A 13,922-nucleotide genomic window follows, 5' to 3' on the forward strand; every position below is an offset into this window, starting at 1 on the left:
AATACATCATTTAAAGATTTCTAAAAAAATCAGGAAGTTGTATACAGAGGCATTCACAGACATCATTGTATAAAAGCTGATACGTAAGAGATTAGCATCAGTCAACAGTGTTCTACGTTATAAACTCTTTGCGGGAATATTTCATTGTTATCAATAAATATGAGTAGACAATAAACGCGTGTAAAGATTTCGGGAAAATAGGAGATTAGGAATAGTCTATGGCTTTAGCGGCTACCTCAGCCAAAAAACATCAACAAACAACAACAAAAAAAACCTTAAAATTGATGCCATTATTTTCCTACCGTTTTTCAGGACAAGCTACTAAACCAAAAAGAAAACAAATTGGTACCGTCTGTTTCTACACAGCTACATCAGGCTAGAAGAGAATAACCCTCAAAGTATTCCTCTCCGGTTTGTTGTCTCGGAAACAAAGGAGGTACTGGCTAGTTCCTCTCAGTGAACTTCAGTAGGGCGCAAACTTCTGTCGCTCTGGTTTCTTGATGCCGTTGGCGGAGGAGATCTTGGCGGTGTAGGAAGCCAAGGTGCCGTGGGCAGGGGCAGCGGCAGCGGCGGCGGCGGCAGCTTGGGCAGCAGGGGCCGAGAGTGCCAGGAAAGGGACGGATTTGATTCCCAGGAGGCTGGAGAGGGGGAGGGTATAGGGGGCGCCCAAGATTGGAGCGTGGGGCAGGCCGCCCATCGCTGCCAGGGCTGCGGCAGAGGACGATGCAGGGGGAGCAGTCTGGGTGAAGCTCATGTTGAGGTCTACAGGGGTCGACATGGAGGAGGACTGGGCAGTGGATTTGGCGGTCTCTAAACTGTACGAGGGAGGGAAGGAAGGAGGTGGAGGAGAGGAGGGTGGAGGGACAAGGGAGGGGAGCCGGATGGAGAAGGGTTAGAAGGTTAAATAAAAGACATGTTAAACAAAAATTGAGAGAGATAAAAAAAAATAATCAAAAAACAGAAACAAAAAAATCATAAGAGAGGTGTGTTTTGCTGGTGGTTGCAACAGATTATTTGAGGGGGGACCTTGGCACTCATGGGAAAGGAGCTGTTTAATTCAGGGTGATGGCTTGGGTAGGGGCTTTGGGAAAAGAAACAAAATGATTTCAATTTTTAGTAGCATTTCCTTTATCTTTTATCAAAAAGATGCATTTGTCAACATGGTACTCATTGCAAATGCTGGTAATCAAACGTGCTCTGCCATTAATGTATTTCGAGGGCGTAGAACTGATTTCTCATTATCACGTATAGGGGGTGTGTTCAATATGCAGAACGTTCTGATGCAATGCATTGAAACGAGACGTCTGTCTCGTAGGAAGTATTTTTAGAGAGTGACACTGATTGGGGGTGACGTCTCCAGACTTCTTAGGACATGAATAATCATGTTTGATTTTTAATGGTTTGGAGCTGACTAGTTAAGGAAATATTCTGACGCTAGAGTGCCTTGGGTTGCTCCGAGATCGCCATTTGTTGCCGTCACTTGGCAAAAACCAAACTGATAGGAATTCAACTGATGAGAAACCAGTAAAATCAATAATATTAAGACAGAAGCAAAAACAACAAAAGCTTTCTTAAAATATCTTGAAATCAAAATAGTAATTTTTCCATGCAGGAAGCCTGAGTAACATATTTCAAATAAAATAATGAGGGGCTTCTCAGAGTGAGTTTGACATTCTGCACCGGTCTGCTTGTTGAACACACCTGAGACAAGCATAAATATTTCATTCAAGACCCAATTATTGCTCTCTTGTCGACTTGCTGAGTCATAATATGCTAGATGAATTAATATATAACTTTGTACATGACACCGCATCTGTTCGAAATCTTAATTTATTTGCTAGCCAATACAGAAAAATGCAATAACTGATTGTTAAAGCCACTAATTTGGAGTGTGGTCTTATTCTGTTTCTTCATTAGTATTCATTAATGCATATGCTCCGGTCAACAGAATAACTGATCTTTACTAACAAGAACTATAAAAATGTTCTTGTGGTTTGAATTGTTTATGTGTGTTTTGCAAATTCTACCTTAGGTTAATTGAACTGCCGTTATAAGTATACAACGATCATTTTCATTAGCCTGAATAAAGAACAGAACTATTAATTTTGTTACATTAGCAAATTAAATTTTGCCCCAGCATTGTCTGAGAAATCTTTGCTGAGGAACTGAGCTGTCAGGACTTTACTGCTTTCTTGCCTGACACAACATTTGATCAAATTGCAACCGCATAGATCACGTGGGAGAAAAATACAGTTTGTCTATGAGGCGGCCAAAATGCTCTGCCTTTAAGCTTTAACAAGATTCTGGCTTGAAACTTGGCCAATTAATCCCTCAGCCTGGCTTCTTTCCGCCACATCTTCTTGCTTTTTAGTTGTTCAATGCCTTTGCTCAGTGCTTCTTTTTTGCCAGCAACTATGGATTGGAAAGACCCCTGATTGAATATTCCCAGAGGTTTTGTCAGGGTCTCCTACTTCAGGGTCCTCTAGAGCATTATGGTGTAAAATATGCCACATACACACATGGAGTGGTCAAGTACATACACCCTGTATCTGTTAGTGGGATGGGATTGCTTCCAGTACTTACCAGGATGTGATTAGATACTGGGCCAAGTTGATGCTGATAGGGGAGCCTGTGATGGTGACGTGTCGGTCACTAGTGCTGTCCAGTTGACTGCCAATCTTGATCTGAGCCCCCGACACCTGGCGGATCTCGTTGATTTTGGTACCCTGCCTGCCGATGATTGAACCAATCAGCTGAAAGGAAAGTACAAGACCAATCAGATCAATTATAGATTTAAACAGCTATTCTATGACACTATTTTCCTCCAAGACAAGGGTGTCCAGTCCTGCTTCTGGTGGGCCAAAGTCCTGCAGAGTTTATCTCCAACATACCGGCCTGGAGGTTTCTTGAAATCTCAATTAGCTGGATCAAGTGTGCTTAATTCAGGTTGGAGCTAAACTCTGCAGGACAGTGGCCCTCCGGGAGTAGGATTGGATACCATAGCTCATAGTACAAAATTGCAACATGATAAACATTGACAACATGATCGGTTTAAAGAAAGCCAAATTTATGTTGCTCGAATTTTACATCTGGATCATTTCCGTCGCTTGGTCAACAGCAATACTGAAATTCATAAAGCATACAGCCCAACTGCCCATGTGTGGTTAAGTAACTATTGATTTCAGGGACAGTGTTTGCACCCTCATGCCCGTATCTAATATGTTCCTTGACAAACACTTCAATCTCTCTTTGTGAGCATGTCATCATGGTTGGCTCTGAAATGCCAGTTTATGTGTTTGTTCATCTGGACCTAAGATGACAAGGCTGTGTCTGTGCATGGCATTGTCTCTGTAACAAGCGTCTGCTAATAGTTCTGTGGATCTAGAGGGCCAGTTTAAACCAACAACAGGTGGTGCTGAACTAATTCATCCTACTGTGACAGCATCAAGTTTTAAAAAAGGTTGTGGGCATGCAGCTCCTTAAAAACTCAGATGATGTATACAATGGTTCCTGTACATTCTGTGAAAGGTGTCCAAAGCTTGAAGGAAAAAGGACCATGGGGGTTGGTTGACCCTAGGGCTTGGTGTCAAGCCTGAACAATGATTAAGTGAAGTCACCCCGACTGGGATGAGTTAACAGTTTATCATTCAAATGACTGACGGCTTGTCTTTTGTCCACCCTGCATCCCAGCCCCCAACCCTCACTTTGAGTGTGAGTTGGATTACGTGGGCAAGAATTGCTCCACAAAGCATTCCTTTCCTCACGAGTCATATGGACGTCAAAGCTCCTGATTTGTCACACCGCTCTCCCTGGTGCCCAGGGGCTATTAATGGCTCAGCTGATTGTGGCTAAGTGCTCACAGTCGACCGCCAGGTCTCGCTGCCGCCCTGACATAGAGGATTCCAGCATGTCCTTTGCACTGCACCACATATTTGCCCACTGACATCCTTCATTTTTAGAAATCTATGAATTATATATCCTCAAGCAATAGGATAATGAAACAAAGTACCGTCACCCACACAGCCTCCTCCAACCTTCAAGTTTACCAAAGACAAAAGTTCAGTTTGGTTTGTTTTATTGATTTCTTTGTATCCACTGAAATCAAGGTGCAATCTATGGCTCAAATCTGTCTAAAGCAAGATACAGGTATATTTAACCTAGCCAAGATGGAGACAGGCCTATTTTAGGTGAATCTACTTCTTAGGTCTTAGTTTTGAAAGTCTGAGGAGCGAGGACACATCTCCTGCCAGCAAAAACTGGTGTCACTGACGGGTTCCTCCACCTCTCACAGGGCAATCTTTAAACAGGTACAGTCCTGACCCAGCTTCATCCGCTGCCACTGCTGTGCTCTCGAGCACTGATCCAATCCCAATCTAATTGTAGCATGTTTCAGGAGATTTAAGGGGGGATGGTTCACCATGGAGAAACTGCTCCTCTATAGAGAGAAACCTGATTGCGAATGATAAACAACTTAGCCTGCCAGCCGTTTGATGTCTGTTTGATGTCGCCTTGCCTTGGAATTGCATCGCTGCGAGGGAATTTCAATAATACATGCTTTCCATCACCCTGCTTTATGCAGGAATATGAACAAGCATGCTAAATTAGCTCTTGATTGGAGAAATGGTTGAAGTTGCTTTGAAGTTTATCATGTATGATGAGGTTAAGAACCATTCAGTAAGTTAAGTTTTATTTGAAGCTAGTGTCAATTTGACAAGAGCTGACTCTTTTTCTGTTCATGTGCTTCAAGGTAGTCAATGACTTCACTTGTACAGAATCACTCTAGATAATGCATTCACTTAATTTGTCTGCCATTACAGCTGTACAAGAAATCAAAAATGCTGATACACTAAGCGTAAAAACCTATTTAGTATAAAAGTCGGCTTGTATATCTAAAATATTTAAAAAAATGCTGAGGATATATATTTACTTGAAGCTTTTATGTGTTGCAAATGTTCCAAATTTCACTCACTTGCTGTTCTTATTGAATATTATTCTCATTACTTTATGTATTTAATTTTGCCATGTCAAAAGGATATAAATGTATGCATGTAAAATGATCTAAAACCATCCAATTTTGACACATTCATTTACAGTACAAGTAGTATATCTTATTGTTTTCATTCTATGAGTAGGTTAGTTCTATTGATACTACATTTACTGAGACAAACAGCACAGTATAAGGAGTAGTTCACATCGGGCACATGCTGTTAAAGTACAACAGCATGGAACAACACAGTTTTACTTTTAAAAAAACATGTTTTGAGACCTGTTTTTAACTGGTGTGAGACAAAAAAACAATCAGATCATGGGAAAAAGTCAAAGAATAGAGTCGGGCATGAAGCCTTAAAATAACAAAACAATGGGAGTTGAAAATATGTATTGAGTACTGAGTCCACAGCTGGGCCCTTCGCCAGTCGATTAATCCTGTGATCTCAGGGAGACGTGGAGGCGGGAGGGAGCCCTGGTCAGCAGGCATGAAGGGAACGTCCCATTTGCCCCCGGGGTGCAACCTCGAGCTCTGACAAAAGGCTCTGGCTTTATTTACCGTCTCTGTTTTGACAGCAGAGGAGTGCTAAGCATGTCAGACGCCATGACAGGATTGAACTGGATCTTGTGAAGCTCTCTTCAGAGCAGGGGGTGGACAGCTTGAAATAAAAAGTTTCAGGATTTCTGCAAGGCCAAAGTGTGCCATGATAGGTGCTCTCAAGAATATCAAGAACATGACTTTTCTAATTTCTAAAACGCATATCTGACCATTCTCAAAGGCTTAATGAAGTCTTCATGTAAGACATCAACAAAAATTGAGCATTATTACAAAAGTGTTTCTTTACAGAAATATCAATGAGTATCTTGAGCAATGCGATACTTGCAAAAAAGAAGTTTTCCTTACGTCATTTGGAATGAGAAGTTCTTGTGATGCTGTCTGGGAACTGGAGTCAATGCCTGCAGGAAGAGGAACAGGTACCACGTTAACAAAACCATAGGATAATTCACTGTAGTTTGTTTGCTTTCTTCTTTCCCTTTCTTTAATGGTCTCAACGTAGGCCTATTTCTGACCCAAAATTATCTTCTGTTGATCTGCATTGGGCCACAAATTCTCAGGAGAGATTTAACTTATTGAACCCAGAATATTCTTTTAAGCGATCTCCTATCTGTTAGCTGGATGCTATCACCTAATCGCTAACAACGTGCACAGAGCTAGCCTGTATCTCTTTCCCTTTACTTCCTGTCTCAGCAAGAGGCCCAGACCCAGCAGTGCCTCCCAGCCCAACAGGGGCCTATTTAATAGACTGAAACATTGCCTTGACTGATGAGCTTTTTACCTCCAACATAATCGAATTCCCCAGCCATATCATGATAGGATGTGGTCTTGTAATTTTAGCGGCGGGGGGCAACTATTACATTTGTTTCGACCCTTCAATTCCTCGAACGGGCTTTTTGATTCTCACATTTGCACCGTAAGTGCTTATTTACCATAATGTTCAACAGTCTGTTGGCTTTAAGAGATCCTACACAACAAACCTTTCACAAATGTTGGGAATCTCCGGGCAGCTTGAAAGACATCACTGAAAAACTTGGGGTGGCTGTATAATTGGATGTCTGGTTGTGAGCAAGAAAAAAAAGAAAGGGAACAAGAAAAGGAGAGCTTTAGCTGGACATTTATCACAGCTCTGAGAAGCCCCAGGAGCTGACTGTGGAGCCTTGTAATGTTTGGCCCCGTTTTTGCAGCTGTAATCTGCATGTGCCATATGCTCCATGGAGCTCAGGTGTATTACCTTGAACATGGGTGGCCTATGGGTCTTTGGGAGGTTTGTTTGAATCTACTAGCTTGAATTCTCTGGTGGAATTGTGTCACATCCACAATCGCTGTACACAGAGATTTAGCACTGCTAAAGCAGACTTGTTCTTCTGGGAAAATATAGGGTGTTTTCACACTTAAGTTCTCTTTATAAACCACCACGTCAGTATACTACAAACTTAACTGAGTGATAAAAAAAAAACATACTTCTCTTTCCATTCACACTGTTCCTGGCCTTGAAACCGAGTCAGATCACTTTTGATCTTTTTCAAAGAATTAATTCTGATCGTTGACCAAATTACTAATTCATGTGAAGCTTGAAAAAGGGAAGTCCTGCATGTGTGAGTAAGGTGGCGACAAGTCTAAGCCACTGTCTAACCCATAATAACCCATCCCACCCCTTATTATCCTCTTCAAAGAGACTTGGATGGGCAAAACATACCGGACAGAACTTGGGAGGCCGTGGGCTGAGCCATGGGGGCAAGACCCTGCTGCATGGACAACTGGTGCAACTTGGCCAACTGAGATAAAAGAAAAACGGAAGGAAAATGTCACTTCATTCTTACGAAAAGGTTTTATTACTCTTATCAGAAGACACAGCTGAGTATTGAATCATTTAATTAATTCACAAGTGTAAAACAGGCTCATTTACTTCACAAAAGGACACTCATCTAATGGAAGTTATGCAGTATGAAGATGGTACTCAGAAATTCTCTCTAAAGCTTCTTACCTCTGAGTGTGGAATGCCATATTGGTTTTGTACACTATAAGCCTGAAAAAGAAATAGTGGAGAGTGTTAAAATGGAGAACATCTTATTCAACCATTCTCTTTTAAAGCTCCTCATAATTATTTTAAACAACAACAAAACTAGAAACAGTAATTCTGTTGCAGTGTTTTGTAGTTTTCTTTATTTTTCTGAATTTCTTAAAGTCCCTGTGAACCGGAAGTTGAAACCGAATTAACTTCAGTGTTGTGACGTATTTCCAAGTGAAACAGAATATTGAATAAAGGGCAGGGTTTTATTTTAGCGCACCTCCTCTCCATCCCTCGCTCCAGGCAAAGTGACGGTTGGAGGGGAGCTGTTAAAGATATACAACCCAAGCTGTCAAACTGACTTAATTAGAGAAGGAATGCCATTCCAAAGGGGAAGCAAATTTTCAGGTTTTGATTAAAGATTACCAATTGCATTTTTGCAGAATGTACGCTACAAAGTAAATAGGGTCACTTTTGATTCCATGACGACTTTAAAATATAAAAAACTAAAACTTTTTTCCTCTCTGACCCAAATTATTAATAGGGTTGTTTATTCTCTGTCTTTAAACTCAACATGAAATCATAATTGACGAAAATATAAAACATTTCACCCAACATTGTTTTCTTTCACAGAATACCATTTTCTTACTCAGAAATGACACAAATTAAATAATAGATGGGTTAGACCTGCCATTTCATGTTGACATTGACTTCAATTTGTAATTGAAATATTATTATTGGCTAACAACTTAACATGTATATACTTTTCATACTGTTGCTCCTCAAGGCGGGATGAGTAACTAAATTATGAATATGCATTAAGAAATATGCACATTCCAGCTTGAAGTTGTTTGCTTGTCTTTGCTGATCTGTTGGCTGATTCTAGAGGGGTTTTTGGGCATTTGTCATCTGGTTAGGCCAGAACTAGGGGGTCTCTGCCCCCACTACATTCACTCTCATAGTTCAAAAAGTGTTGAAAGGGGACAGATGTGAAACTAGAAGATCTCTGAATCAAGGCTTCTGCATCAAAGAGAATAAGAAGCCAAATACCCAGACGCAAAAGCTACAGAGAATGCTACGTGCTAGTCCCAGAGGTTCTCTTGCATAAGCCTGTTTAAAAGTTTAAACACGTGGAAGAGAGATGGAGAGAAAGAAACCGAGGGAGGATAAAATGGAAAATAAAATAAAAAGATCAGTGATGCAGAAATGGCAGTCCATGTTGAAGAGCAACCCTAGTTTGTGTCTCTGGCAGCCACGTTAATGAAAATGATTGGTCACAGTTCTCAAGGAAAACGTTGTTTAGGGGGCAAAACATGACCTTTCTTTGTCAGGACGGATTTAGCTTGTCTCCGGAGGTGAGCTCAGAATCTTCTACGTGACTGCCACCCCTACCCTTCAATGTCTCTGATATACTCCCATTTTGTTTTTGCTATCTCTATTGTTTAGCCTCCTTTTCAATGTGTGCTAAAAATGTTTCAAATATGATTTGCTTGTTTCCATGGAGCACAAAAAGGGGTTTTGAAGATCAGAAGGTCCAGCAAAAGACAGGCTCACACTACAGGAGTTTTTAAATCTTAACCGATTGTGAAATCTGGTTGCATCACGCACATATGGAGAATCTTCACAGATTTTCTTCTTTCAGATCTCAAACCTGCACACACAAGAAGATTTGAAAATCGTGGTGTATTACACACTACAAGATATTCTTAAGATTATCAAGCCAGATTCAGCACCAAAATAGATACTGTGTCGCGGCAACTTGCTGTGGACATCATATGAGGAGACATTATAAAGGCAGTTGACCATCCGTTTCTTTCATCTCTGTTGTCCAGCTGCTTGTTGTTTCACGGTCGCCATTTCAAAAGTTCTGTCACTCCGTCTCCTTGTAGACTTGTCTCTGATTGGCTATTGTGGAAATACTGACGTAATCATAGTCGTAATCATCTCAATTTAAAATCCTAAGTATCAAACGGTGTTTGATATTATCGGGGCGGCCCCGACGTGTCCACAAGCAGAACGGGAGGTTTAAGATTTGATCTGTTACCGCCTCACATTACTAGATAATCTGGACCGAACATAGGAACCAACCGGTGCCCTGGACACGATTTTTTTTCTCCGAATGCTGGGAGGGGTAAATCAGTCATAAATCGGCCTAAAACTCCTGTAGTCTGAGCCCATCTTAAAAGAAAAAAAGAAAGAAAAAGAAAATAGAAAACCAAGGTGTGCGCAGTATTTCAAGTCTTCTGAAGTCACAACAGCTTTGTGTCAGGATAGTCCGCAATTTAACGCATCTTGACGCATCATTTGAATGCAAATGAGATTTGAGAGCAGAGAAGTTTCAAGCCGGTATGAAAGTGAAAATTCACTCTATATAGTTAGATCCTACTTTGAACAGTTCATCTGTGCATACCTTTAATTTTGTACCAAAATTTTGACCTCGTTATTTTAAATCAAACTGTCATAAATGGATCTTTCAGTGAAAACTACTTTTCTTTGGTGACGTATGCCAGGCTCTATGTTTGAGTGCAACATCCACATCTCAAAATCCAATCAATAAACCGATGGATAGAACCAAATCCCTGCCTAACATTTTCTTTTTTTGAAAATCTATTCGGATGTACTTCACAATACAGAAGAAAAGAGCGAACAATGACTTAAATTTTGGTCTATTTCTTACGCAAAGCTATCATTTACTTCAGGAGACTTGGAATATAGTGCATAATGGCCTTTATTAGCTATTTCTTTCTGCGGCCCTCATACAAGTTTGAAACAAAATGAGGGCGAGTAAATAATGATAATAATAATAATAATAATAAACATGAATTTATTTGGGGTAAACTATTACTTTAAAATATAACACAATGCTTCCAAATGCTTGGCAACGTACATGTGCTTCCCGGGATAGCGAAAAAGGAGAAGGCGGAGCTTCCATCATTTTTAGTAATTTCCTTATTACTTCTTTCCTTCCTGTTCACTGAGCTCAGAACGCTCGTAAATAATGTAGAGAAGCATTAATCGCCTGGCTGAGCCACTTAACGCTGCGTAATCCTTATGCACACACACACATACGTGGGACCTTCATTAGCGAGAGCCGTGGTGATGTTGTCAGTCCCGTCTCCTGGCAGACAGCATTTATCTCCGCTCGTTTAAGAGAATGTCACTGCTCGGGCCTGACACCTCGTCCTTACAGCTCTCGAGGTAGAGTGCGTGTATTGGAAGGTCACATGGTTCCCCGTTTTAGCCTTCACATCAGCATTAGTCAGAGGAGGGTGACACTTAAAGGAATAGTTCACCGAAAAATGAAAATTCTGTCATTATTACTTCACTCTCAAAACACACACTGGATGATTTATTTAAAATGTATGCAGTTGCTTTCCATCCAACGAAATATTTGTGTGAGGAAGAGAACACATTTTTTGTTGTTTTACTAAAAATGTTTTTCTGAATTAAACATTTGAATATTATATGCATTATGCTAATGTTTTTTTTTTTTTTTTTTACAACAAATGCCACGGGTTCTCACATGTTTTTTTTTTTATGTTTTTTTTTTTTATATATGCATAAAAGCAGCATTCTGCTAAACATCTCCTTTTGGGTTTCACAGCAGAAGGCAATGATCATTTCTGAGGATATTTTCCTTTAACACATGCTTAACAGTTTTGGCCTTGATATTTTGCGTCTCTAGGCTATGATAAACATTCTTTCATCAGTATGTTTAACTGCTGACTTGGGGATGGGTGATGCTATCAACCATTCCTGTTAATCTTCATAGTAAAACATGCGCATATACACTGATGATTGTCTGCCTAAAAGACCTAAGAGAGATTAACAGTCATTCACACCATCATAGTGTCCTCAATTGAACTTTCCACATTGGCAGAGAATCCTGTAATTGTAAAACATCAAGAATAGATGTTTATTCCTAACAGAAACGTCAGTGATAAACACCTCTTAAAGTGTGATATTTTTCTGCCCTGTAATTACACACTTCAAAGCCAAGTTGGGGAGTGAGATGAAAAATCAAGACAATTTAAATTGAGGTCAGTTCCTCACTCAAACTATGGATTATGTATTTTTATGTTTCACATAGCATGGGGGAGGTTTGGACTTATAGTTGTATGGACAAGAGCTAACTGTTTTTGGGTTAAACAATTTCTTAAATAGTGAATGTTAAATTTTGTAAATACAATAGGACCAAAGCCATAGCCTTGGGGGACACCGTTTACCTGATACCTGTAAAGTTTACACAACTTTACAAAGTCAAGTCAAAACACAATGCTCAGCAAAAATCAAGACAATTGCAGTGGGTCGAGGGTAAAGCCATGCCCAAATGGAACGTCAAGTGGAAAAACAATCTCATATCTAAAAACAGTAATTGCTGTGTAGTCTCGCTCCCTTGCTCAAGTGGGCAGGACACTGGCTGCAACATGCGGCAAGAGGAATGACAGAGGGGAACAGAATTCCCATCTCCATGCAGGGGCGGAAGAGGCAAATAAAGAAAGAGTGGGAAGCACAGCTCCCTATATTATCCGTCATGGATAAATAATACTCACTTGTTGCAGATCCAGCCCTCCCTGAGCCACTGAGAAAAGCGGGTGAGACGCAAACTCTGACGTTTCGAAAACCTTAAAAAGGCAAATAGGGGACAGAGACACAAACCAAGGCTTCATTCGCATGTCATTACTCATTAGTCTTACGAATATGCATATTTCGCATGTACATCAGCTGCAATTTTGCTGTTACTGCTGTCATTACCAAGCGTGATTTGAATACAGACAGAAAAGGGTTAATAAGGGAAAAAAGATGTTCTCTGATATGAATCAATGAACATTAATTTCATTATTAGACATTAATCTTGCTCTTTTAACGACAGACACATAAATATAACAAACAGACGATGTATCATAAGTATGCATGTCAAAGTTTCTACCACTGCGATTAATTACACCATTGGCAAATGACTCCAAAGCACTTTTAATGGTGAGGAATATTCATGAGCCTGATTGATCTTAATGCTACTGTTATTCGTGCATAGGAGTGTTGATAATGAATAGCCGTGTCAACATGAATAAACATAACGGCCTCTCTACTCTCTACTGGAGACGTGTTAGAGAATCACGTGAAGTGAATAACAGGCAAAACAATAGATTAAAGAGTGAAACAATAGACCTTAGTCCAGGTAGACGGCATACTTCATTTGACAGGGACGAAAACAAGGCTGTGAAGGATGGAAGCACAGTTTGTTCAATGGCCATTCAGTTCAATCTGACAGCCTAGTTAGGAATAGCTAGTAACACTTTATTTTACAGTGTGCTTGTTACACATGTACTTACTATAGTAATAACAGTAGATTATGCATAATTGCTTGCAACAAACCCTAATCCGAACCCTAACCCCATAGTAAGTACATGAACTTAAATGTATAATTACACTGTAACAATGACATCTTAAAATAAAGTGTAGCCAAATAGTTTTACGAAGGATTGCGTTAAAATTTGGACTTATTCAATCATGAATTCAATTATTTGCACACAAATTAGTTCAATTTGTGTTACACATATGAGGTTCTTTGAATAGACAATGAATGTACTTCCATCCCTCAGCTTCGCTTTCGTTTGTGTCAAATTAAATATGCCGTTCACACTGAATAAGGTCTATTCGCAATATGTATTAGTATATTAGCTGCAGGTTTAAATTCAAACATGACACATTTATAAGCGTGTAAACTAATAAATGTAACTAAACATCTTTATACATGTTTGCAATACTTACATGACTTCACTCCATGACATTAATAATAGCACACACAACAAGCAAGCTTCAGAAATATTTCATAAACACAGACTGCCCCCCACCAACCCCCTTCATTGATGGACAGACTCGTTTTATTAAAGGAAATAGAGGCAACATTCTGTCAGCTGTGTGGGGCTTTATGAAACTCTACTATATTAAGAATCAAATTAATGTAAAGTATTTTCAGTGCACGCAGCATGTTTACAGGTGGGTTTTATGTTTTTGGATCTGCTCAATCCCATTAATTATATTGGAGACAATTAGGCCTTGTTCCCACAGGCATTAAAAATCTTTCATTTTTTTATTTTATTTTGTAGACTAAACTACAATCATGCTTGGTAAAATACTGTAATGCAATACTGTAATAAGTTTTATGCCATGGTGAGAAGCCATAATTGACATGCACAGTGACAACTTGCTAATCTCCTCCGTAGAAGAAGTACCTATCTTGGCATCATGGTGACACCTACGTCATGACTGTCACAATCGCTGTAGCTGTAGCAGACATTGACGACACTGTCTGAACAAATAGATTCCAATTTCATACCTTGCAAAATGTCAGTTTGAAACAAATCA

At 39.8% G+C, this 13,922-nt stretch overlaps 1 protein-coding gene across 5 annotated transcripts in view; it reads right to left on the reverse strand.

Moving 5' to 3' along the window:
* pcbp4 (poly(rC) binding protein 4) overlaps positions 1-13,922 on the reverse strand; it is an 80,160-nt gene continuing 66,238 nt past the window's right edge. Inside the window, exons 9-15 of one of the 5 annotated variants that reach the window (XM_084415931.1) lie at positions 12,107-12,178; positions 7,530-7,571; positions 7,242-7,320; positions 6,523-6,600; positions 5,891-5,943; positions 2,584-2,753; positions 1-815 (exon numbers count right to left, since the gene is read on the reverse strand). In XM_084415931.1, the coding sequence (XP_084272057.1) occupies positions 464-815; positions 2,584-2,753; positions 5,891-5,943; positions 6,523-6,600; positions 7,242-7,320; positions 7,530-7,571; positions 12,107-12,178 (846 nt within the window). In that variant the 3' untranslated portion in view covers positions 1-463. Of the gene's footprint in view, positions 1,082-2,583; positions 2,754-5,890; positions 5,944-6,522; positions 6,601-7,241; positions 7,321-7,529; positions 7,572-12,106; positions 12,179-13,922 lie in introns of all 5 variants that reach the window. The other 4 variants (XM_084415935.1, XM_084415932.1, XM_084415933.1 and 1 more) reach the window with 4 other exon arrangements.

This window comes from Rutilus rutilus (assembly GCF_951802725.1).
Source record: "Rutilus rutilus genome assembly, chromosome: 8".
Lineage (NCBI taxonomy): Eukaryota > Metazoa > Chordata > Actinopteri > Cypriniformes > Leuciscidae > Rutilus > Rutilus rutilus.